Genomic DNA, 24821 nt, shown 5'->3' with positions numbered 1-24821 from the left:
TGCCCTCCCAGGATGCGGGGTGACCTGGAAGACAGGTCTTCCAAAAGAAACCATAAAAAAGGGCGGTGCCCACCAAAAGCCACATATCGTAGAACTCATTTGTATGAAATGTCCAGAAAAGGAAAATCCACACAGAGAGAAAGCAGTGTCAGGGCTAAGGGGAGGAGTGGGGAGAGACCACTGACGGGTGTGGGGTTACTTTGGGGGTGATGGCAAGGTTCTGGGACTCGAGAGTGATGGTGGCTGCACCACTCAATCTGTGGATCCATAAAGGCCACTGAACGGTACACGTGCAGCAGGGGAACTAGACGGGATGTAAGTTACATCTCAGTAAAGCTGTTAGAACAGAACAGAAAGGAAAAGGAACAGTCCACACGTCAGCTGATGAAAAACCATCTCAGTAACAAGAGGAAACAAGGTATCACACACAACCACCTGGATGGGTCACAAGTGCCCTCCCGAAGTGAAAGGAGCTGGATCCAAAAGGCTCCGCGCTGTAGGATTCCATTGATTCCACGTTCAGGAAACGGCAAAACCAGAGGGAGAGAAAGTACATCAGTGGTTGCCAGGGGCTGCAGGTGGGGTGGGAGAGCTGTGTATACAAGAGACACGGTGATGGAGCTTTTGGGGGTGATGGCAATTTCTGCGGTGACGGACCTCTTATGTACCTTGATTGTGGTTACACCACTCTGCCATCACTCACAGAACAGTACACCTAAAAGAGTGACTTTTACTGTCTGTGAATTACATTTCAAGGCACATATACCTCTACCGACATCATAGTATCTTTTGAATCTTTGGCATTTTTTAAAAAGAACAGTAACTTATATGTTTTTTTTTTTTTTAACCCTCAGCTCAAAATTTCGTTTTCCTAACATGGACAAAATTTTCTGTAATTGGAAATCTGTCAAAAGAGAAAAGGGAATTGATTGAAAAACAAATAGGTGAAAAGAAAAATTTGTAACTATGTGTGGTGACAGGTGTTAACTAAACTTACTGCGATAATCATTTTGCAACATATACGTATGTTCAAGTCGTTACACTGTACAGCTAAAACAAGTACAATGTGAAATGCCAAATATATCTCAATAAAAATGAATAAACAAACCAAACAGCTGAAGGGGGAGGCAAACAAATGTAAAAAAAAAAAAAAAAAAAAGACTACTGAATTTGGAGACTCATGTTCACGGCAGCATGATTTCACAACAGCCAAAAAGTGGAGGCAACCCAAGTATCCATCCACAGATAAATGGATAAACAAAATGTGCTCCATCCATACAATGGAATATATAAAACTCAGCCTTCAAAAGGAAGGAAATTCTGACACATGCAACAACATAGATGAGCCTCAAGGACATTATGCTCAGGACAAAATGACAAACACTGTAGGATTCCACTCGCAGGAGGTCTCTCGAGGAGTCAGATGCATGGAAACTGAAAGGGGCCGGGGGAGGGAGTCTGGGGGGCAGGAGGCATTAGTGTTAATGGGGACAGAGCTTCAGTTCGGGAAGATGAAAAGTTCTGGAGGCGGATGGTGGAGACGGTTGCACGCATTAAGCATGAATATACTTAATACCACTGAGCTGTGCACTGAGAAATGGTTAACACGGTCAATTTTATGTTATGTGTATTTTACCACAATTAAACAAACAAACAAACCCCAACGACTCTTTCCCACCGTCCTAAGTGACCGCGAGGTCCTGGCATCGCAGCCCCAGCCATGGCCTTCATGCAGCCACAGTCCCGCCACGCCACGCAGACACACGCCAGGCGGGGAGGGGGGGCCCTGGAGGAGAAAGGGCTGCTTGTCTCTGCCCTTCCAGCCGCAGGTGTGCAGTGCAGACAGCCGCCCCACCCCGGCCCGGAGGAGCCAAGTGAAGCGCAAAGGTCCACCAACACTGAGGATCGAGCGCATCTGCTCTGCAGGCAGACACAAAACTCCACACTGTCTGGACCGCTGCTCCCCAACAGGAGTCCGTGAGCGAGGAAGTCAAAGCAAAGGTGAGTGCAGGTAAGCCACACCTGCTCGGCCCAAGCGAGGCTGGCAGCCGCCCAGCTGAGGAGGAGTTCTGTCCAGAAGGGGCCCCGGAACCCACAGTGGCCCGGGCGGGGCACCGAGCAAGGCCCGTGGCTGCAGGGTGGCTCTCCCACCCCATACTCACCCCATCTTTCATGCAGGCGTCACTGGGGGGTTTCTCTGGCCCAGGGTGGGAGGCACACCAGATCTCCCCACCTCATCGCCAGTCAGTCCCTCATCCCAAAGCCATGCTCCAGCTGTCCCAAGCCTTGCAGAACCCTGCTGTCCCACTCCTCCAGGCCTCTGTGCACAGGCTGCCTCCGTCTGAAATGCCCCCTCTCCCCATCCCCCACAATGGCCTAACACTCTCCTTTTCAGTGGGGTCCATTCAAGATCCAAACAATTGGCCGCTCCCTCCGTGATGCCCTCTGTGAGCTAACCCAGCAGAGATAGCCCTTCTTGGTGCCCACCTGGTACTGACCTCCATTGCAGACCCCATTTATCAATGTCTATGAGTTCCCTGGGGTCATGGACTGTGTCGAGGCCTAAGCATGGAGTCTGGACCCCAGCAGGTGCTACACAAACTTCAGATGAACAAATAGGTGGATGGTTGGACGACAGATGGATGGATGATGAGTAAATGGATGGATGGATATTTGGATGGTAGAAGGATGATGGATGGATGGATGGAGCTATGGAATAAATGTTTGTGTCCCCCTAAAATCTGTATGTCAGAACCTAATCCCCCGTGCAATGGTGTTAGGAGAGGGTGCCTTTGGAGGTGATTCAGTCATGAGGGTGGAACCTTCATGAATGGGATTAGTGTCCTTATAAAAGAGACCCCAGAGAAATCCACCACTTTTTCTGCCATGTGAGGACACAGTGAGAAGACAGCCATCTATGAACTGGGAAGTAGTGGACCTTCACCAGACGTTGAATCTCCTGGCACCCTCGTCTTGGACTTTCAGCCTCCAAGAAATACATTTCTGTTGTTTATAAACCACCCAGTCTATGGTACTCTGGTATAGCAGCCCGAATGGACTAAGGCAGATGGTTGGATGGATGGAGAGATGGATGATGGATGGAGGGACGGATGGTGGATGGAGGGACGGATGGTGGATGGAGGGACGGATGATGGATGGCGGGATGGACGATGGACGGAGGGATGGATGATGGATGGAGGGATGGATGGAGGGACGGATGATGGATGGAGGGACGGATGATGGATGGAGGGATGGATGGATGGAGGGATGGATGGATGGATGGAGGGATGGATGGTGGATGGAGGGACGGATGGTGGATGGAGGGACGGATGATGGATGGAGGGATGGATGGATGGAGGGATGGATGATAGATGGAGTGGCTCAAGTACAGCTTGGCTTTCCCGGAACATCTGCTACTAGGGAGCAGATGAGTTAGATTCGACTCACACATATTTGGAGCTTGAGAAAGACTCAGGATTCCAACACCCTGTTCTCTCAAGGTGGAGGGTTCTCTTTTGTAACTTTGATCAATAAATGACTATTTTCTTAACTTTTTATTACAGGAAATTTCCAGCACATACAAAATCGAGAGCACAGTATCACGAATACCATTCCCATCACCCAGTTTCAACCCTCATGAACCCACGGGTAGCCTGGTTTTGGGGGATAAACATTCGGAAGCAGCAGGATGCAGGGGAGAGACAGGGAGCTGTTGGTGACCGCTCCCCACCCCTGCTTCCCACCCCCGCAACTTCCTGCAGGAAGGAGGCCTCACAGGGACAGGAGGACTGACCCTACCTGCCTCACAAGGGCTCCCGGGCACAGAGGAGAGAAACCCACACGCGGCTCCGTCATCTCATTTCACAATCACCAGGAATCAGGAGACAGCGCACTGCAGGACAGCGGTCAGCAAGCTACGGGCCAAAGCCAGCCTGTCACTACCCGTTTGTGTGACCCAGGATCTGAGAATGGATCTTATAACGATTTTTAAGCAATTACATTTTAAGTGGTTATATAAGTACCTTCCTAATAGTCTCAATTTCGCCTCTCAGCCACAAAGCCTAAATTAGCTATTATCTGGCCCTTTAAGGAAAGGTTGGCCACCCCAATACCGCAGTGAAGAGCAGAGGCTCACGTAACCACGCTTGGTTCAAACCCAGGCTCTGCCATGGAACCTTCTGACCGGTCTAAGCTTCTGCCAATGGCGGGTACCACCCAGCTCCCTGCAGGGTGGAGTGGGGCTCAGATCCCAGAAGGCACACGGGATTCTATTACAAAGCGTAAAGCCAAACCCAAGTGCAAAGTTCCAGTAAAACGAGGGGTCCTCTCTCCTGCAAGACCGCCAGAGAGGGAATGCCAGCCGCTCTGGGGGTCCCTGGGAGTCCCAGTCGAGCTCACCAAACAAGAAGTCCTGAAGGAAAGCACGGACTTCTGCTGAGGCATCTGAGCCCCACGGCAGTGCAGACGGTCAGCGCAGTCTCCTTCTCCTCCTCGTGTCCTCCAGACTGACCAACCCATCCCCGGGGCTGGCCAGCCCGGGCACAAGACAGTCCTTGCTCTGGCAGACACTGAGGATGCTCAGAAAGTAACAGGGACTAGACAGAGAGCTTCCCCTCAGACTCTGATCCCGGGTGGGGCCTGGGAGGCAGCAGGTTGCTTGAGCACTGGCCATCTGTGATGCATGAAAACAATGGCCCCAAGGTACCAAAAGTCCCCCAACCCCACGGCACAGAGATGCTGCAGGTAGAGCCTTGCATGCAAGCCCCGCTGTCTCAGGGCTGCCTCAGCACAAGCGTTCCTGACCACGCAGGGCTGTGCTCTGGCTGGCAAGACACCAGTTGGCACCTCCAGGCTTCCCGTTGCCAACCACCTGCCTGGATACTACCACCTCTGCCCTGGCAGACGCCCTCCACGCTGCCCTCACCCTCTCTCACGTTGAGGCTGGGCCCCCCCAGCTGTCCACGCTATGCCTTTCAGCATGCTACGCAGGTGACACCTGCACAGCCTGAGCATCTGTGCCTGCCCTGGGGGCCGACCCTAGGGCTGGCCAGTGGGCAGTAAGGGAGATAAATCAACCAGCAAAGAAGCATCCTGGTTCCCATTAAATGTACACACAGAGCCAAATCCACCCCCTGGCCCACCGCGGGCTCCCTGGACCCATCACCGCAGGCAGCCAGGCCCACCGCGGGCTCCCTGGACCCACCACCGCAGGCAGCCAGGCCCACCGCGGGCTCCCTGGACCCATCACCGCAGGCAGCCAGGCCCACCGCGGGCTCCCTGGACCCATCACCGCAGGCAGCCAGGCCCACCGCGGGCTCCCTGGACCCATCACCGCAGGCAGCCAGGCCCACCGCGGGCTCCCTGGACCCACCACCACAGGCAGCCAGGCCCACCGCGGGCTCCCTGGACCCATCACTGCAGGCAGCCAGTCCCACCGCGGGCTCCCTGGACCCATCAGTGCAGGCAGCCAGGCCCAACTGGGGTCTTACGGGAAGACTGCTTCGGGACACCTGCCAGTAAGGTTTTCCAAGTGACTTGCTGGCAACTCAGAGCAACATGACTTCATTTTATTTGGAATCACAAAACTAAAGAGATCTTAAAGATGCTACCGCGCAGCTTCCTCATTTATGGGGTGGGGGGTGGGGGGAAGTCAGGGGCCCACAGGGTTTAAGTGATTTACTCAGAATCAGAACAGCAGCTGACGGCACAGCCAAGACAGGCAACAGAGAGAAGAGGGAGCAAGTGAGAGCCCCAGCTCTACAGCTCACAAGCTGTGATGGTTAAGACTCCAGAAGTGCTGGCTCCCAGCTGCAGTGAGCACTTAAATATAAGACAGATCATCTGCGGCGTAAGACAACTCACCAGCATGGAAAAGAGTCCATCCCTCCCCTTTCCTCCCCAAGGCCATTATACCACATTGCCCACCCTCCATATATGACCTTCCTGTATGTACCTGCCCCGCCTACAGCCTACACAACCACACAGCCTACACAACCACACAACCACACAGCCTACACAACCACACAACCTACACAACCACACAGCCTACACAACTACACAGCCTACACAACCACACAACCACACAGCCTACACAACCACACAGCCTACACAACCACACAACCACACAGCCTACACAACCACACAACCTACACAACCACACAGCCTACACAACTACACAGCCTACACAACCACACAACCACACAGCCTACACAACCACACAGCCTACACAACCACACAACGTACACAACCACACAGCCTACACAACCACACAGCCTCCACAACACAACCACACAGCCTCCACAACCACACAGCCTACACAACCACACAGCCTACACAACAACACAACCACACAGCCTACACAACCACACAGCCTACACAACCACACAGCCTACACAACACAACCACACAGCCTACACAACCACACAGCCTACACAACAACACAACCACACAGCCTACACAACCACACAGCCTACACAACCACACAGCCTACAGGCTCCAAGTCCTCAGGCACAGGGAGGTGTTTGACCTGACAAGCCCAACAGCGTCCTGCTGCCCTGGCCCAGCTTCTGCCAGCTTCTGCAGCCTGAGTGCAACCACGTACTACCTTCTGTAAAATCCCTTTTCATCACAGTATTTGGCTTCTTTGGAGTTTCCCTTAAGGCAGGTAGGAACTCCAGGGGCCAGAACTAACTGGACAATGCTGTCTAGCTGACTCAATCCACGGCCAGGATGCATGCAAAGGAGGCTGAAGCGCTTTTCGGTTTCGATTACAAGCAGCCCAGAGCAGCAATAAGATAGCAGCTTCTATGCTAAACAAGGAGACAGTGAGTTCCTTCCCTGCCAAGGACTACGGAGCTGACAAAGGACTGTCACATAGCTGGTAGCCTCAGGGATCTTCCCAAATGAGAGACGGGACCGGCGTGGCCCCAGCTCTGAGCCTCTCTTGATCCAGAGTGCTTAGGGAGCACCAAGGTATCAGGAGTTATGGTGAGACCCAGCTTGGCAAGAAAGAAGTCAGAGGACAGCAGAGGATGCATTGCAAAACCACAGGTAAACTGGAACAGCGTTTCTGGAAGGTAATTTGGTGGCAGATATCAAGTGTCTTAAAACCACCCACACCCCGACTAAATCCGCTGACAGATGCTCACCCTCAAGGAGGGAGCGGAAATGCAAATGGAAGCACATGTAAAAAGACGAGATGCTCACTGACTCATGAATGTCACTGAATTGTACTTAAAACAAAACGTGGTTTAAGTACAAAACAACGGGATAAGTATTTAGCCTTAAAAAGGGAGGAAACTCTGACACATGCTACAACGTGGATGAACCCCGAAGACATTATTCTCGATGAAATAAGACGTTTATAGTAATACTGTATGAGTCCACTTCTGTGAGGTCCCTGTAGCAGTCAAATTCAGAGACAGAAAGTGGATGGTGGTGCCAGGAGCCGGGGGAGGGAGGGGGCGTTATTGCTTAAAGGACACAGATTTCAGTTTTTCAAGATGAAAAGAATTCTGGAGATGATGGTGGTGATGGCTGCACAACAAGGTAATGTGCTTACTATCGCTGATCTATGGACTAAAAAATGCTTAAAATGGTAAGTGTTATTCTTATATATACAGACATACCCAAAAATATAATTTTAAAAAGTTAATAATGCAATATACCAAAACCCATCAAATTGTACATTCTAAATGGGCAAATTGTATGGTACGTGAATTATATCTCAATAAAGCCTTCATTTTAAAAAAAAAGATGCTCACTGAAACATTATAATAACGAGCTACATTTAATAAACGTTAAGTGTCCAACAAAATTCATTAAAATTAGATCAGTTAAGCTATAACTCTATTACAAAGTAATAATGTAGACTTTAAAAATAATGTTTACAAAATATTGAGTAAAACAAGAAAATGCTCACGCTAATTGACAAAAGCAGGACCCCCAGTGCAGCTAGATCTCAGCTACGTAAAATAATCAGAGATATGATTTTATGTAAAGTCGGGAAGAAAAGAAAACCTCCCTTCACACTGAGCAGAAATGTGTTTCCCTGAAGCTTCTAACCATTAGTAACAGACCAGCCTCCCAGGTATGACCCTAAAGAAACCTACTCCCTCTTCCACATGACAACTGTTCAAGACACATAGCTAGTGCTCATGGACTCTGGAGGTAGACAAATTCTCAAGCCTGGCTGCAGAGGAGATCACCCAGGGAGAGTTCCAGAAATCCAGGTTGGCTCGGAAGAGGAAATCAGATATCCGTGTAGAAAGTGCTTATGAAGAGTGGAGGCCTCTGGGAGCTGGGAGCCACCGACAGGCAGCAAGAAAACAGGGACCTCAGTCCTACAACCACCAGGAACTGATTCTGCCAACAACCTGGGCTGGTGAGGGGATGTGGAGCTCCAGATGGGAATGCGGCCCCTGCCGACACTTTGCAGACTTTGGAGACCCTGAGCAGAAGACCCAGCTAAGCCATGCTGGACTGTTGACCCAGGGAAACTGATATTGATAAACAAAAACAAGAAGAACCTCACAAATCAGACTTGCCAGGAGTGACCAGCTGTGGGGATGTGTGTGATTTTTCTAACTACAGCAGAGGTGGTCCATGTGGGCAACCAGGACAGAGACACTGCCTTCAATCTCCACCAGCTCAAATGCCCCCCCAGTTCCTGCTGAGTCTTTGGGCTCAGTGGCACCGAGCAGGGTAAAGCTACAGCCCGGACCCGTCCAAGGACACCGGGAAGGACCCGGGCCCCTAGAGGTCACGTGCTGTCCCGCTGACCCATAGGAGGCCCAGTCAAACGAACCCCCAGACCCTTCCCAAGTGAACCACAGCCCAGCCCAGCCTTTAAAAAGCCCCCTGAAAATAGCTGTGAAGGGGAAAAGCCAAGGGACAGCACAAGGGTCCTGACCCGCTGCTCCTGCCTGGTCTGCAGGTCCCCGAGCCCTGTGGGGCCGGCATGGATGTCCCCGATGACAGAGGGAGCTCCCCCAAGAAAGCCTCGCCTTGGCCTTTGATGTCCAAGGTCTTATTTACTGTCATGCCCCATCATGCCTGCCTTGGAATTCAATAAACATAAAGTGACTCTCCTCCCTTAGGAACGGCTCTGATCCACTCACATACTTGAGGGGGCCCAGTGCTTTGGGGCCAGAGAGAAAGTGGGGAGAGGGAGAGAGAGAGAGAAGGAGGGAGAGACAGAGAGAGACAGACACGTTCTGTTCTCCTCCCAGATGTCCCCCCTACTCTTGGAGTGCCCAGCAGGGCACTCATGCCCCTGCCTGCCGCACCGCGTCAGCCAACTGGGATGGTTTCCCACCTGCCACCTACGGAATCAGTGTCCCAGCCCAGCGGTTAGAATAAAGGGCCTCTCCCAGGCAGCCAGCAGCCAGGTCTCAGCCCTCTAACTTTCCCTGCTAGCCTGCCGGGGTTTCTGCACCCCAAGACTGCAGACATAGCAGGGATTAACAGCACAGGGCCCACGGGGCAGGGGAAGCTGGGAGGTGACAAGCAGTGTGGGGACCGGGTCTCCAATACTTCCCTACCCCGCCTTCTGGAGTCTCGCTGACCCCTCCGCACAGTCTGCTCTAGAGCGACTTGCACCATCTGGGTGCTGACAAAATACCACAGGAGGGGTACCCAGACTGATGTTCATCATCACACCCTGGAGTTTTGGAGCCGAATTCTGACAGCTGCTGCCCAGGTGCCTGGTAGGGGGGGGCAAGGGGGCTCATTCGACTGCCCCCAGCAAGATGCTATCCCACAGGGCCTCCCAGCGGGTGCCCACAGGCATGGCGGTCTCGGATCCAGACCATGCCCATCACCCCACGGGGCCCCAAAGCAGACACTTCCACCCGTGTTCCCAGGGGAGAAAGTGGAAAGCTTTCAGAAGTCAACATTCATAAGTGAGTTACATTTTTTGGTCTAAGATTTGAGCAGATACGAATCCTGCTTTTGCACGTGCCGGCTTGCACACACACCCAGAGGCTGAGCCGCCATGCCGAGCATCACCTAAGAGTTCACAGGTCACATCGCAGGGCCTTCCAGTCAATTGGACAACGGCTCTGAGCCCAGCACGGGGACCCCCGCGCCTCGGAGAGGACAGGAGAGGGGGGCACCGGCGTGGCTGGCCCAGCCTGCACGTCCCCGCTCACAGCACAGCCACTCCACGAGATTGGGGAGGGCCAGGGATGAAGACTGCCCCATCTATTCAACCACGAGCCTGCAGGTTCCCCCAGCTCCTCACCTAAAGCCTCAAACAGCTCAGCTATGGGGATCCCTGCTGCTCCTCCTCAGGGGCCCCTGTGAGGGACGGTGCCGTGCAAGACGCAGCCCGCTCCGCAGGCACCACGTGCCTCCCCACGAGCAGAGGCCTCGGTCAGCTCGGCCTGGTCGTGGTCCTGCTGTCCAACCACCACTGAGGTCTGAGGGAGAAACGGTGAAGACATCACGCTGAGCGAGACAAGCCAGATGCAAGAGGACAAGGGCCATGTGAGTCCACTTCCGAGAGGCCCCACAGCAAATCCACAGACGGCGGGTCACCGGGGGTGCCAGGGGCTAGGGAGGGGGAGGGGCGAGTTACTGCTTGATGGGGACAGAGTCTCGTTTTGGGAAAAGGTTCTGGAGATGGTGGTGGTGATGGTGGCACGACAATGTGAATGTATTGGGTTGGCCAAAAAGTTCGTTTGGGTTTCTCCTTACGATGGTATGGAAAACCCAAATGAACTTTCTGGCCAACCCAATACTTGATGCAGCTGAGCTGGACACTGAAAATGGTTCAGGTGCCACACGGGGCCCAGCTGTCCTGTGTCCCCTCCACACGACCCAGGGCAGCACCCTCTGCTTGGCGGAGCCCTGCGCAGCCCGCACAGCAGCCTGAGTGCACCGAGCATGTGCCACTCTCGTGGCTTCCTGTCTTCCTCCTCTGTTGCTCACTGAAGTAAGAGAGTCTGCGGTTCTTACTTTCTCTCTTTCGGCCTCACAATCACTAAAAACGAGAACCAAGTGGTTCTAAGCTTTCCCTCTACAAACTTGGGGGGGGGGGGCCTATGAGAAAAATCAAGCTGGCTCTCTCTCCCTGCAGCTCCTAGCTTCCCAGGCCCCCAGGAACACTGCAAGTGACCCCATTCCACCCTACAGGGGCGTGCGCGGCCCCAGGTGCCCTGGGACGACAGAACAGCCCACTAGGTGAAGCAGCTGGCTCTCCTTTGGGGCCACGATGCAGAAAAATACACACATACTGTACCTTTAAGACCACTCAGCCCAGGAGGACACATTAGGAGAGGGAACAGAGGGGGATGAAGGGGTCTGCTGAGCCCAGTGGGCGAAAAGGCCTGCACCTACTGAATTATGCATTTCTCCTTTAAAATCGCTTGCTAAGTGGTGTTCAATCAACTGACATTAGACGCCTGAGGGGGTGACTCTGTGAGACCAGAGAGGGGGCCAGATCCCAGGGGCCACCATCCTGGGCACTCAGGCTCCCACCAAGCCCCCAAGGAGGGGGCGTCCTCTCCAGCTGACAGAACCAAGTCCCTGCACAAAAGCCACATGCTGGATCTCAGGCATGTCCAGGTCTCGTACCTTCAAGGTCTGCATTCTTTCCCCAGACTATGTGGACATCTGTTCCAGAAGGCTACCCTTGGTATGTGTACATGTGTTACCCGCAGACAATCTCTTCCTGCTCCCCTGGCAGACCAACTAACCCCGGCAGCATTCTGTGTGTGTGTGTGTGTGTGTGTGTGTGTGTGTGTGTGTGTGTGTGAGTTGGGTCTCTATTGCTGCACGTGGGCTTTCTCTAGTTGCAGCGAGTGGGGGCTGCTCTTCGTTGCGGTGCGCGGGCTTCTCATTGCGGTGGCTTCTCTTGTTGCGGAGCACGGGCTCTAGGCATGCGGGCTTCAGTAGTTGTGGCACACGGGCTTAGCTGCTCCGCGGCATGTGGGATCTTCCCGGACCAGGGATCAAACCCGTGTCCCCTGCATTGGCAGGTGGATTCTTAACCACTGCACCACCAGGGAAGCCCCCCGGCAGCATTTTTTTAAAGGGAGCAGGTCAGGCCTGTAAAAGGAAGCAAATCTTCAAAGCCCTTCTTATGCCGACAGAGGCACCTGGGAGGATGCCCTGGGACTGCTCGCCCCCGGCTCTGCAGGCCCGTCTCCCCAGGCAGCTGGGGCAGCAGGGCCCTCCTGCTCCCTCCAGTGTCTCCACACTGTCTCCCAGCCACTGACAGCTCCTTCCTAGTGCTCCCTGGGCCATGCGTTGACCCCTCTGTGCACACGGCCGGCCACCTCTGTCACCTTTTCCCAGACAGCCCCTGCCCCTCTGCACCTCCCAGGACTGCCCACAGCAGAGCCTGTCAGCACCACGACCCTGCCCCAGTGCCCTGACTGCTGAAGGGAAAAGGCAGATGGACAGGCAGCATCCTTCCAACACGTCTGTCCTCTTGGGCGCTTTGCCACCTGACCTGCCGCGGGAATCTGAGCCAGGTGCCCCAGGTGGATGTACAGGGTTACAACACTTTCCGGGAGGTTTTTTTTGTTTGCCAAACAACTGATCAGGTCCCCTCCACCTCTGGGGAGGTCACTCGGTGCCCACTCTCATGCGACAGGCATCACCCCCCAGCCTAGGAGAGAGGACAGCGCCAGCCCCTCCACCAACGGCCTGACCTTGGGCGGGTGTGTGTGTCTCACACCCCCTCAGACCCAACCTGACGATAGCGTATAATCTCACTCCAGCCACTTCACAAGAATGTTCCGAGGGCACGAGAAACAGCCTCCACCCAAGTCGTGTTTACTTCCCAGGTCAGGCATCGCAGTCCCCGCCCGCCCCACCCCCTGCCCCACCTCGGCAGGCGCGTCTCCCCGGGGCACTGCCACCGCCAAGTCCCCGTTTTGCAAGGTGGCAGTGGCCAGGGGGCACCAGAATGCAAGAGAGATGATTAGCAGGCCCCAGGCCAGGGATTCAGGAAGCTCTTGGGATTGACTGAGAGGAGTCCAAACTTCAGCAAAGAAGGAAAAATAACCTCCAGGACATCTCCACAGCTAACAAGCTTCCTTTCTGGGGCACCGGTGTCGTCAGGCCCCCCAAAATCAATACCGATTATTAGATGGGGGAAAGCGGAGTGGGGCTCGAACAAGGAGGGGCCGGACCAAACAGAAACCTCAGAGATGGGGGTCTCATTCCATCCGTGACCCACAAACACCACAGCACCCAAGACACAGACACCAAGGTAGGTCTCTGTCTAGAGGATCTCACCACCCTGAAGAAGGAAGCCGGACAGACACAGGATTCACAGGAAATAGCTGCAGACATACAGCTAAAGAAAGATACACAGTCAGGGAAGACGCAAGGACATTACGAAGGTTTTGTTTGTCTGCGCTGGTTTTTTAAAGGCAAGGCGCATGGAAAGAAGCCTTTCCACAAACCCGTGAATAAAGGCAAGAGAGAATTTCCAGGAGATTGTGCCTGGCACTTAGTAGATGCTCAATAAATACCTCTGAGTGCCTGAACGGGGGACAGGTGGTTACCTTAGTAAAGGAAACATAGGTACAAACCAGAGTAAAGAAGAAAGACGTGGAAAAATTGTGTTAATAAATTTTAAAGAAAAAAAGTGAAAGGGACTTCCTTGGCGGTCCAGTGGTTAGGACTCAGCACTTCCACTACCGTGGCCCCAGGTTCAATCCCTGGTCCAGGAATTAAGGTCCCACAAGCCGCGAGGCCAAAAAAAAAAAAAAAAAAAAGAAAGAAAAGAAAAGAAAAAATAAAGAATGGAAGGAAAGGATCTTAGCAACAACAGGGTCCAACCCCTGACGTTTTAGATGAGGAGAGAGATGTGGCCACGTGAAGTGTTGGGACGCAGCTCTCCTGACACCCGGCCGGGTGGCCTTGGCCCACCAGGCTGCCCAGCTCCACCTGAACTCCTCCCAAAACCCGGCTGGTGAGCACAACACACACACCATCTCTCTGCTGCCCAATGAGGGACTCACTGAGTCCTGGGGGCCAAACTGGTGTCCCCCCGAAATTCACCCGTCGAGGTCCTAGCCTCCAGCACCTCAGAACGTGACTGTATTTGGAGATGAGTTTCTCAAGAGGTGACTAAGTTACAATGGGGTCATCAGGGTGGGGTCTATCCAATCTGAATCATGTCCTTATAAGAAGAGGAGATTTTAGACACACACAGAGCCACCAGGGGTCCACGGGCACAGAGGGAACACCATGTGAAGGGGAGGACCGTCTACAAGCCAAGGAGAGGCCTCCGAGGAAACCAATCCTGCCAGCAGCTTGACCTTGGACTCCCAGCCTCCAGAATTGCAGGCAAAATAGATTTCTGTTGTTGAAGCCCCCAGTCTGTGGCATTTTGCCCCAGATCACTAACATACTGAGCTGCTTCAAACACCTGGGTGTGAAAGCCAGGGAAACATCGCCATGGCTAACAGGTGTTCTCCTGAAGAGAAGACACCTATGAAGGACCAGAGATGGGGCGTCAAGGATGAATGCTACCCGGCAACTTCAAAACCCTAACTTAGTGAAACAGGCCAGACGCAGAAGGACAAATATTACATGATTCCCCTCACATGAGGTACGTGAAACAAGTAAATTCACAGAAAACAGACCGAAAGTACAGCAGTGGTTGCCAGGGGCTGGGGGTGGAGGAAAGGTGAGTTATTGCGTAACGGATACAGAGTTTCTGGTAGGAATGATGGAAAGTTCTAGAGACAGTTATGGTTACACAACAGCATGAATATACAGAATGCCACTGAACACGGAAAAAAGGTGAAAATGCCACGTTTTGCTACATTTATTTTACCACAATAAAGAAAAACCTATCACATGTTACATAAATAAGTTATTTTAATTGAAGTTATTACATTTTTTCAAAAATAAGGAAAAAATCCTACATGAGCCACAGGGATTTTAATTCTAGTCGGGGTCAAGACCCCTGTGGGGTTCAGAGTTAATTAAATCCACCACCACCTTCTCCTGAGCCTTGATCTGAAACGCAGCCTCAGTCAAAATTCAGGCCTGTTGTCCGGCAACCGGAGAAGATGCCCATCCGTTCACCGTGAATGTGGAACCACAGGGCAGGCTGGACCACGGGATTCCCAGCCAGGGAGGGGAGGCGGCTACTGAAGCCAGAAGCAACAGGGAGGAATGGGGTCACCAACCCTGGACCCACATGAATCTACACTCCCAGCTCCTTCTTCAGTGAAAGGTCCAGAATGCTTCCTCCTGTTCCCGAAACATGAAGGTCATCCTTCCCGAGCTGGAGAATCCTTGTAAAATTGGATCTACATTCCGTTTCCGCCCTGGGGATGATTTAAATGGTCTCGGACTCTGCCTCTGTCCCCCGGGAGGAGCCTGCACTCAACTTGGAGGTGGAGGCAGGCTCTGGTCTAAAGATGCCGGTGGAGCCCAGGCCAGGCCTGGGTGACCTTTTCCCGCCCCACAGTTATTCACGCTCGTCGCCGGCCGCTCCATTCAACCACCCAAGGGAAAAACAAAGCTGCGATCATTCTGATAACATGTCACCAGAATCCAAAGAGCAAATTAAGCTGCTTAACAGAAATGTGAAACAACAGGGCAGCCACTTGCAGGAGCGCCCAGGAAGAAACACAAGATCTAGGGTCCCATCTCACAAGGAACACTCAGGGCTGGGGGCGCCTCAGACCTAAAAGAGGAAAGGCCCTTGGTTGTGTGGCCTCTCTCAGGAAAGGGTGGCCAAAGTCCTCGAAAGGAGTTTAAGGGACAGGGGTGGACACAGCTAAGACGCTTCCCAATGACCAGCCACCTTCCCACCTTCCCGACCTGGCCCCCCGGCTGTGGAAAGGAGGACAGGATCTTGGGGATGTGCTGTGTGTATGGCTCTGAACTGGGCTCCACGGGAGGCCCAGGAATGAACCAGGGATCCCTGCCTTCAAGACGCACACGTGGATGTGACACCACGTGGATGACACTTGGGGACATGATGCAAAGTGAAATTAGCCAGACACGGAGGGACACGTAATGTGTGTGATTCCACTCCTGTGACGAGGTGCCAAGAGTCATGGAATCACAGAGACGGAAAGTAGAGGAGAGGGTCCCAGGGGCTGGGGGAGGGGACACTGCTGCTTGATGGGGACAGAGTCGCAGCTCGGGAAGATGAAAAGTCCCGGAGACGGACAGTGGCGATGGTCGCACAACTACGTGAATGTATTTGATACCACTGATCTGTACACTTAAAAACGGCTAATGTGGGTGAAGGTAGTAAATTTTATGTCATATAGTACCACGAAATAAATAAATAAAGGACAAAGCACAGTCCAGAGTCACAGAAGCCTCTGCTCCACTGCTCCTCAGGGGCAGACGGCAGCCCCCACCCTCTGCCCTAGACAAGGCCCCTCCCCAATGCGGCTATTTCCGGAAGCTTCCCTGATGGCTCGCCCTCTGAACACATAAGTGATGTGTGTGTTCCTGTCTCCCATTAACTTTTAAGCTCCCAGAGGGCAAGGACCACACTCTCTCCTTCTATGCAGCCCCTACTGTAGGAGGGACAGGCTTGCACACAGCAGAGCTCGCAGCCGGTGGGTCCTGGGTGTGCAAAGCTCGAAGGACCCCTGGACTCCCCCACTCGCATTTTTCAGGCATGTGTGGGGCAGTGGGAAGAACACGGGCTCTGCATTCCCACGGGGCCTGGAGGCCCAGCTCTGCCACTTCCTGGTTGCATCCCCACCTGCAGATGTGGAGCAGGTGGGGTGATGGAGAGCTCACAGGGGGCCCTGCCTGAAGCATGCTGTCACCATGCCTGGCGCACAGCGGCTGGTGGTCATTTCAGCTCCTTCCCTCAACTCGGAAATACGAGAGCAAAGAGGCTCTGAAGCTACTAGGGCCGGGCCTCACGTAGGTGGCTGCTGTTGCGTCAGAGAATTAGGTGACTTCCACTCCCTCCCCACAGCGATTTTCCTCATTGTCACATTTCAGAGGCGCAGCCCTGGCCAGCAGGCATCTAAAGAACATGGGTAAACAGTCAGGACAGAGACAGATGGCCGCGCCCATGGGTCTCTCCTTCCCCTCCAGCCACGACGCTCAGAGGAGCGTGCTGGGTACTGAGTTTACAGGCTCCCGGAGCTAAAACCACCAAGAGTTTCAAAACCTAACAGGAGAGAGAACGTGGGACCTTGAGGACTTTCGGAGAAGGACCCAGAGAGTGCTAGGAGTGGGGTCCAAGCTGTCAAATTAACTCCTTGGCTGGAACCTACCCAGCGTCACCCACGGAGCCGGGTTCTCCTGCGTGCAGGGGCTGAGAGGCAGGCGAGGAGCTGTGAGCTCGGGGAGACGGCCCGCAGGGAGGGTCCCGAAACACACCCCCTCCAACAGGGCCCTGGTCCCTGGAGACTCCGAATTCCCCCAGCAAGACATCATGGTTTCAGGTTGTAGGTCTCCACGAAAACGTCCCATTTTCTGCTTCATTAAGGACGTTCTCCCACACCCAGGCGGGCGCCGAGGACCAGTTCAAGCTGGCTCGCTCGGCCGACAGCTGGCCAGACGGGGCTGGTGCCCAGCGACCACAGGGCAATCCTCCAGACCCCGGAGGAGCTGACGTGCCTGCAAAGCAGGCTTCTAAATACTACGGCCTCCCCCCAACCCGTCCCACAAGGGACTCACGGGATGCGGCTGGGCCAGGCCGCAGATCCCGGCGACACACCACAGCCCACCCCAGCAGCAGATGAAGTCAGCAACTAGATGTGCCTAAAACAAACAGGACGGGGCACCGATCGCAAAGAGGCCACTCCACAGAGCCAAAAATAGCCTCACTTGTTTCTAGAGGATGCTGACCAACGAAGCACATACAACTCCATCAGCAGAGAAAGAAAAATCAATGGAGCAGAAAACCGGATCAGCCCAACAGGGACCAGGACTCTGAGAGACTGCCGACTGCCTCACCCGCCACCCCCGCCAAATCCCTCTCCTTACTCCAATCACGAACTGTGCCTGGATCTCAAAACCCAGTCCCGTCACCCCTGTGCCTCACGGTATTTGTACTCAGATGTGCACACGTATCATATACACAAATCCCATAGGTTTAATCTCAGGGCCAGGAGTCAGACGGTGGACTAGGAGCCCAAAATGAGCACCGGTGGGCAGGGAAGACGAGGAGGCGAGAGCACACTGATGGATCAGAAAATGGAGCTAGGGTAAGACGCACAGAGGTGAGTAATGCGGGTTGATGTCTCTCATCAAAACTGGGCAGATCAGAACAGGCGTGGCCCTGCTTCAGCCCTGGCTCAAATCTTCACCCTGGGGATCTTCAGTGGCCCACTGAGTCAGAACTGTCGGTCACCTCACTTCCTCTTCATTCGTATTTTCACCTGCTCTGACTAGCAAGCGAACCTGACACTCCCATGGCCTGGGAGCAGCTGGCATCTCTTGGGTTCCCCAAACGTGTCATATAACTCTTGAGGACAGGTGGCGGGGATTGCCCAAGACACGGATCAATCCCGGCTAAAAGCCTCCATCCAAGCAGCAGAGATGACCCACTCTTTATACCATCCCTACTGCTCGGGTGCGGGGGATCAGAAGGCAAGGAGATGACTGCCCAGGGCATCCTGGTCCCAACTCACAGAGAGTACTCTCGCGAGAAGCACAGGGCTCTAGACCCAAAGGAAGGAGCCACCGACCATCCCACACACCACCTCTCCCACCCCAATCCTATTCCAAACGCTGGGAATCTGCCTTCAGGAGGAAGGTGGGATGCAGTTTGTTCAGGCTCAGAATCAGTAAGAATCCTTCCAGTCCACAACAGTATTTGAAAATCACTCCAAAAACTATCTACCTTTTCCTCCCCGCATTCCCTACTGCTCAGTGGTTTCCAGCCAGGGGCAGGTGTGCCCACCAGGGTGGTAGAGGTACCCACCTGCGTCTCCATGGAAGGCGCCGTCTTGAAGCAGCCTGCTGGACAAGCTGTCCCCATCGCTGGGCCAAATCTGCCCCGTCTTGCGGACGCCCACGATGGTGGCCTCGGACACGACCACCGGGCCCTGCCGGTGCCGCTTCTGACACTGGGGCGTGGGGGGGCTGCTGCTGTCGAAGGATTGCTGGGAGTTCTGCGAGGGTGAGCGGCTCTTGTCCCGGAACGTGCGGTAGGTAGTGGGGCTCGGGGACACGCGGCTGGACTGGCCCGAGGAGAAGTCCTCCTCGCTGGACGTGAGGTTCTCATTGGAGCTGCAGTCCGGGGTGTAGCCGCCTCCGCTGTCCTCAAAGCTCCGAGGGGAGTAGGACCTCCGGGGCCAGGTAAGGCGCTTCTCCTGCTCCGAGGTGCTCTGGCTGCGCTGGAGCGAGCCCTTGCCCTCCCCTTCCACCATCATGCCCCCGACATAGATGCTCTGGTAGGGCTGGTACTCCAGGGGCGGCCAGGGGGGCCTGCTGCCGCCATTGGCGTTGATCAGGTTGTCCTTCAGGAAGCGCGGGTTCAGCTCCGCGTCCTCAAAGTCGCCGTCGAGGCCGCAGCTGCTCTCGGAGAGGCGCCCGCGGTAGGAGGGCCTGGGCGGGTCCCCAGGGCCGGGTCCCGCGCCCTGCTGGGACTTCTTGCGCTCCATCTGCATGGCCTGGCTGCCCAGGGAGCTTATGCGGTCCGACACGTCTTTGTCGTTGACCTTCACCAGGCCGCGCTCGTGGTGGAACTCGACGTTCACGTAGAAGGGCTTCTCAGCGTCCGTTGCCGCCGGCTGGACAGGGCCCTTGCGGATCCTCTCGAAATTGGAACGCAGGGCCGCCACGCTGGTGGGGGGCCCGCGGTCGTCGTGGTCCGCGGGAGCGGCGGCCCCGGGCCTGCGAGTGGCCGTGGGTCTGGCCTTGCCCGGGGAGCCCTCCCCGTCGAGCCGGGCCTCGGGCTCGTCGGCGGGCGGCGGGTCGGCGCAGTCGGCTGGCGCGGGCTGGGGGCGCGGCGCGCGGGGCTCGGCGGCGCCGTCGGGGGGCTGCGCCGCGCGCCGGAAGCCCCAGCGCTGTCGGTCGTAGCTCTTCTTCTCCTTGGCCAGCAGTGTCTGCAGGTAGATCATGCGGAAGCGCTCCTGGTTCACCTCCTGCTCCAGGCGCCGGATGGAGGCCTTGCAGCGCTCCAGCTCCTGCTCGATATCGCCCACCGAGCGCAGCTCCATCCGCGGCGGCTCCGAGTCCGGGAACTGCGCCTTCCACGCCTCGGCGAAGCCCACCGGGTCCACCATGGCGCGGTCGGCCTCACCTGCGCCGCCCGGCTGCCGCGGGGCCCGGCTCAGCGGCGGCGCTGCGGCCTCGCCAGGCCCGGCCCGGGGCGCCGGGCGGCCCCCATGCCCCCGGCGGGGCAGCGGTGACGGCAGCTGGCGAACAATACCCGCCCCCTCCCGGGCTGCAGGTGAGGCTGCAGCCAGGCTCCCCGCGCGCGGGGCGGGGCGAAGGGCGGGCGCGCGCGCGCGCGCGCGCGCGGGAAAGGGGCGCGGGGCTGCGCGCGCCGCTATTGTGTGCGGGGCTCCCGGCGCGCGCGGGGCGGGCGCTATCTCCGCTAGGCTGGGCCCGCTAGCCCATGGCCGCCGCCGGCGCGCTGCTCTCCTCGGGCTCCAGCGCCCGCGCCCAGCCGCCGCCGACTCCCCGCGCTGCGCTTGTCCAGCCCGCTCCCGCCGCACTCGCGCCCGGCCCGCACTCGGCGCCGCAGGAAGGGGAGGGCCGGGGGGCGGTGGCCGCGGCGCGGCGGACCGAGCGTGAGGGCCTCTTAAAGGGGCCGCTCCCCCGCCCAGCCGTGGCCCTGCCAGCGTCCCCGCGCCTGGGAAAACCGAGGCCCGGACGGCGAGTTCTGCACTCCTGGGACAGGAACCCCTGGGTCCGCATTGACCCCCAGCCCGGAGCCCCTCACCGGCGTCACGGCTGAGCGCGCCCCTAGCGGGCAGGTCACCCAGCGGTGCCAACGGGCCTGCTGCGCTGGGGTCCCGGGGTGGGTGATGAAGCAACATCTGCCACACGGGACTGTCACAGAGATAATCAATAGGAATTTCTCCCCAGGTCACTCAACACCCACGTCTCCCTTCCTGCGGTCCTGGGCCAGGTGTTTGCCTGACTCAGAACTTATCTCTGTAATCTGCCTCTGAAGGGGTCGCCAGCCTCCACTGGGACGCGCAGGGCTGGGCGGAAGACAGCATAGCCCAGGCGGGCAGGGAAACAAAATCTGTTCTCGTCCCCCGGGGAAGCCCAGAGATCTTAGACACACAGCACCCTGGAGGGAGTCAAAGGGGCGCCAAGTGAAAATACCCCCACCAGCCTGCTGGGTGAGGGGATACGGAAACAGGATTTGTCGACCAGAGAACCCGGCTTGAGTCCTGACCGCCTCTGCCCCTCTGTGCCTGCTTCCTGGGCGTTGAAATGAGAACGAGAATACCTCCCCACCCCCCGCCCCCGCCCCCGCGGCTGTTGTCCCTGCACGGATGTGAGGGGTTGTCTTGCCTTCCCCGCAGTTCCAGTGCCACCCAGAGTGGATGCCCTGACATCTAATCTAGAGGAACAGAGCCCAGGGCCGGCCTGGCTGGGATTCAGATCTCTCCCACTCTGGGCTTTGTGACCTTGGCAATTCCCTTCCCCTCTCTGAGCCCAAGTTTTGTCCTCTTATGTCAGATGTTGTGAGCACCATGTGTAAGGCAACCAGATGGGGCAAATATAAAGCATGTGCTGTTCCTTCCATGATTACCTTTAATGTTGGTGCCCTGGGAGACTGGCAGGAAAACCCTGGGGAGCAGGACTGGCAGACACTTCCAGGCACAGCTCACTGCCGCCCCCTGCAGGCTCTCCACCCTCCTGCTGTCACCCCTCCCAGGCCCCATGTCCCCTCCCACTCCTCTGCAAGGCCAACAGGGTCCTTGTAAAGCCTGTTTTGCAGGTGAGGAAACAGAGGTTGATGCCCTGACTTTGTGGCCAGCAATGCGAGGCGGGAATCCCAGCAGTGCTCACATCCTGATGACCTCTTCTTCAAAACGGGTATAATAAATCCTGACCTCCCAGGGCATGGCACACAGCAGCTCAGCATCGGTATCAGTTGCCTTCCTTGGATGACCTGCTCCCGTCACCCAGCGAGTGGGTCCGACAGGACGAGAACCCAGGCCTCCAGAACCCCATTCCCTGGCTGTCAGCAAGGAGACTCCCAAAAGCACAAACATTTTTTTCCCCTTGCTGACAGGGTCTCTGAGTTTCCAGGGGGAATTGTGGGCTCATCAGGGACATTATCATTAAACACCTGGGAAAGAAAAGGATACTTTGTGGGGGGGGTGGCTTCATCCATCAGTGAGATGTCCCTTTCCCTGGTTTGCAGGCCCCAACTCAGCCCCACCTTAAATATTGTACACATAAGCAAGCTCATATCAGAACTCTGATGCTGTTTGGTTTGGGTTTGCAAGCTCTGCTCTCTTGGTAGAGCAAGTGGCTCGTTGGGCACAAGGACACTGCAAGATAGTGGCTATCTTCCCATGGGACAGCTTGTTCTGGCCCCAAGGACACTCCTCCCATCCTCTGAGCCTTCCCTGAAAGCACTCCCACCCTGGGTCTCTGGTCCTTCCCCGAAGAGCTTTCTTATCATTCCTCCCTCCTGAGGAAGGGAAGAATGAGGAGGAAAGTGGGGTCCATATATATGACACTGTGTAGTCCCCCATTTGGTGTCTGTCCCCAGCTAGATCTAAACTTCCAAGAACAGAGATCTGTCTGTCTTGTTCCCCAGTGAACCCCCAATGCTTACGACATAGTAAGTGCTCAGCCAGTGCTGACCCGGGTGGGAGCGCAGAGCCCAGGGAGGAAAGGGTGAGGCGGGCAGAGCCAGGCCGCAGCAGAGGTGTGTGGGCCTCGAGGGCGGGCATTCAGGAGGAGGCAGAGGTCAGGGGAAGGCTGGCCAGCGAGCTGGTCCTAAAGATGGGGACAGACAGGCAAAGATGGGGAGAGTTCAGAGTTCTGGGTGTGTCTGAGGAACAGCTGGGTTATGGGGTGAGGCTGGTGTGGGCTGCAGGAGGTCACATCAGGCGTTTCGCGCCCGTGAAAACCATCACTACAATCACCACCACTCCCAATAGATGTTTTTTTTTTCATCTAAAAACTAAAATGGAACAGGAAAGTGGGATTGCTGGTGATGTCCCCTCCTCAACTTCCTTCATTTTCTGGGATATGGTTTTGTGGCTCTATAATTCATTTCACAATCTCTCTCTCTCTCTCTCCCTCCCCCTCCCGCACCCCCCCCCCCCCACCATTAGGTCCCTTTGCTGGAAGGAGAGGCTGGGACTCAACGGCCCCCTCTGCTGGAAAGAACGCAGAACTTCCGATGCTTCAGAACCCTGGGGATGGAAACAACCCCAACGTCTGTCACGGGAATATCACAGTGGAATATTATATGACCATGAAAGAAAATGTAGTACCAATACATGCTAAACATCGATGAACCTTGAAAACATTTATGCCAAGTGAAAGAAAACAGTCATAAAGGGCCACATATTGTATGATTCCATTTACATGAAATGTCCAGAATAGACAAGTCTATAGAAACAGAAAGTAGGTTGGCGGTCACCTGGGGATCGGGGATGGGAGGAATGGGGAGTGACTGCTAATGGTCTCACACAACAATAAGTGGGGACCATATTTTGCTCCTTCCCTGCCTTGTCTGTACCCTCCTCTCCGCCCGCTTTGGGGGCAGAGGCTAGAGGAGGGCTCCCTCCAAACGGGATGTGGCCACATGACCCCCATCTGTCATCTGCCATCCGTCAGCCCCAGGGAGCTTCGGGCAAGATCAGAAAATGGGGGCAATCGATACAGCTGTTCTCTGGCCCTGCTCGTTGCTCTGTGCTGGATGGTGCCTGGTGGGGTGCCTCTTCCAGGTTACCAACCCCGGCCCAGAGTGGGTAGCCGGGGTCTCTGAGGGACTTCCCTGGCCAAGGGCTCTGAACAAGTGAGCTGTGGGCCTTTCCTCCCAGGCCCCCTTGTCTGTAACTCCACCACATCTGCAGAATCAATTCTGCCGGCCGAGTGCCCAGGCTGCCATTTCCCGCTTCACAGAGAAGAAGGGGCTGGGACAAGATGAGCTGGTTCCTGAAGCCACGGCCAGTGACATGGTGCAGGCTGTGGCTTCCAGTGGCCAGAGGCCCAGAGCACCCTCAGGCCAGGGGTGCCATCCACCTGTTGGGGAACAGGGAGCAGAAGGAAGGGTCTGCAAACAGCAGCCTGGGGACAGGCCGCACTACCCTGCTCCCTCCTGGGGCACAGGCTCAGACAGGTGGCTGGTGGCCCTGAATTCTGGGAGGCATCTGGATGAGGGGGTGGAGCCTGGAAGGAGGCCGTGGGACAGCCACGCTCCCTGTCTGCCCGACATATGGGAGGTGACAGGGGAGGCCACAGCAGATGGCAGAGGAGTCCGGGGTCTGCTGGGAGGGTGTCTCGTCTCAGGGCCTCCTTGGGTGACGTGCGCCCAGGGCCCCCTGCCCCTGTCTCTGGGAGCCCCGAAGGCTCAGAAGATGAGGGCCCTCTCTGAGCTGTTGCTGCTTCTGAAAGCTCCCCCACCCCACACCCCACCTCTCATCCCCACCCTGGGCCTCCTGGTCCCCGAGTCCCCTCTATAGTCCCCAGGCCAGGAACGCCTGTCACCCTGGCCTCTCCCAGGCTCTTATCTGTGTGAGGGTGTGAGTGGAGCAGGTCCCCTGCCGGTCAGCATGCTCCATTACCTACAGCTCAGGCGACCTCAGGTGTCCAGCTTAGGCTGCCCGGGTCCCTCAGGAGAGCGCAGTCCCTCTGGGAGTGGCTCCCATCCCATCATCAGGCCGAAGTGGGCATTGGGTGGATCCGAGGCCCCCCGTTCCCTCCAGAGG

General features: G+C 55.8%; 1 protein-coding gene across 1 annotated transcript in view; it reads right to left on the bottom strand.

Moving 5' to 3' along the window:
- Positions 1–20204, bottom strand: part of BCR (BCR activator of RhoGEF and GTPase) — a 100290-nt gene extending 80086 nt beyond the window's left edge. Inside the window, exon 1 of the mRNA XM_060028432.1 lies at positions 18884–20204. Within this exon, the coding sequence (XP_059884415.1) occupies positions 18884–20189 (1306 nt within the window). The 5' untranslated portion in view covers positions 20190–20204. The remainder of the gene's footprint in view (positions 1–18883) is intronic.
- Positions 20205–24821: the final 4617 nt, after the last annotated feature.

The sequence above is a fragment of the Delphinus delphis genome, chromosome 13, assembly GCF_949987515.2.
Source record: "Delphinus delphis chromosome 13, mDelDel1.2, whole genome shotgun sequence".
Classification (NCBI taxonomy): domain Eukaryota; kingdom Metazoa; phylum Chordata; class Mammalia; order Artiodactyla; family Delphinidae; genus Delphinus; species Delphinus delphis.
This window is presented reverse-complemented; position numbering and strand designations above follow the sequence as displayed.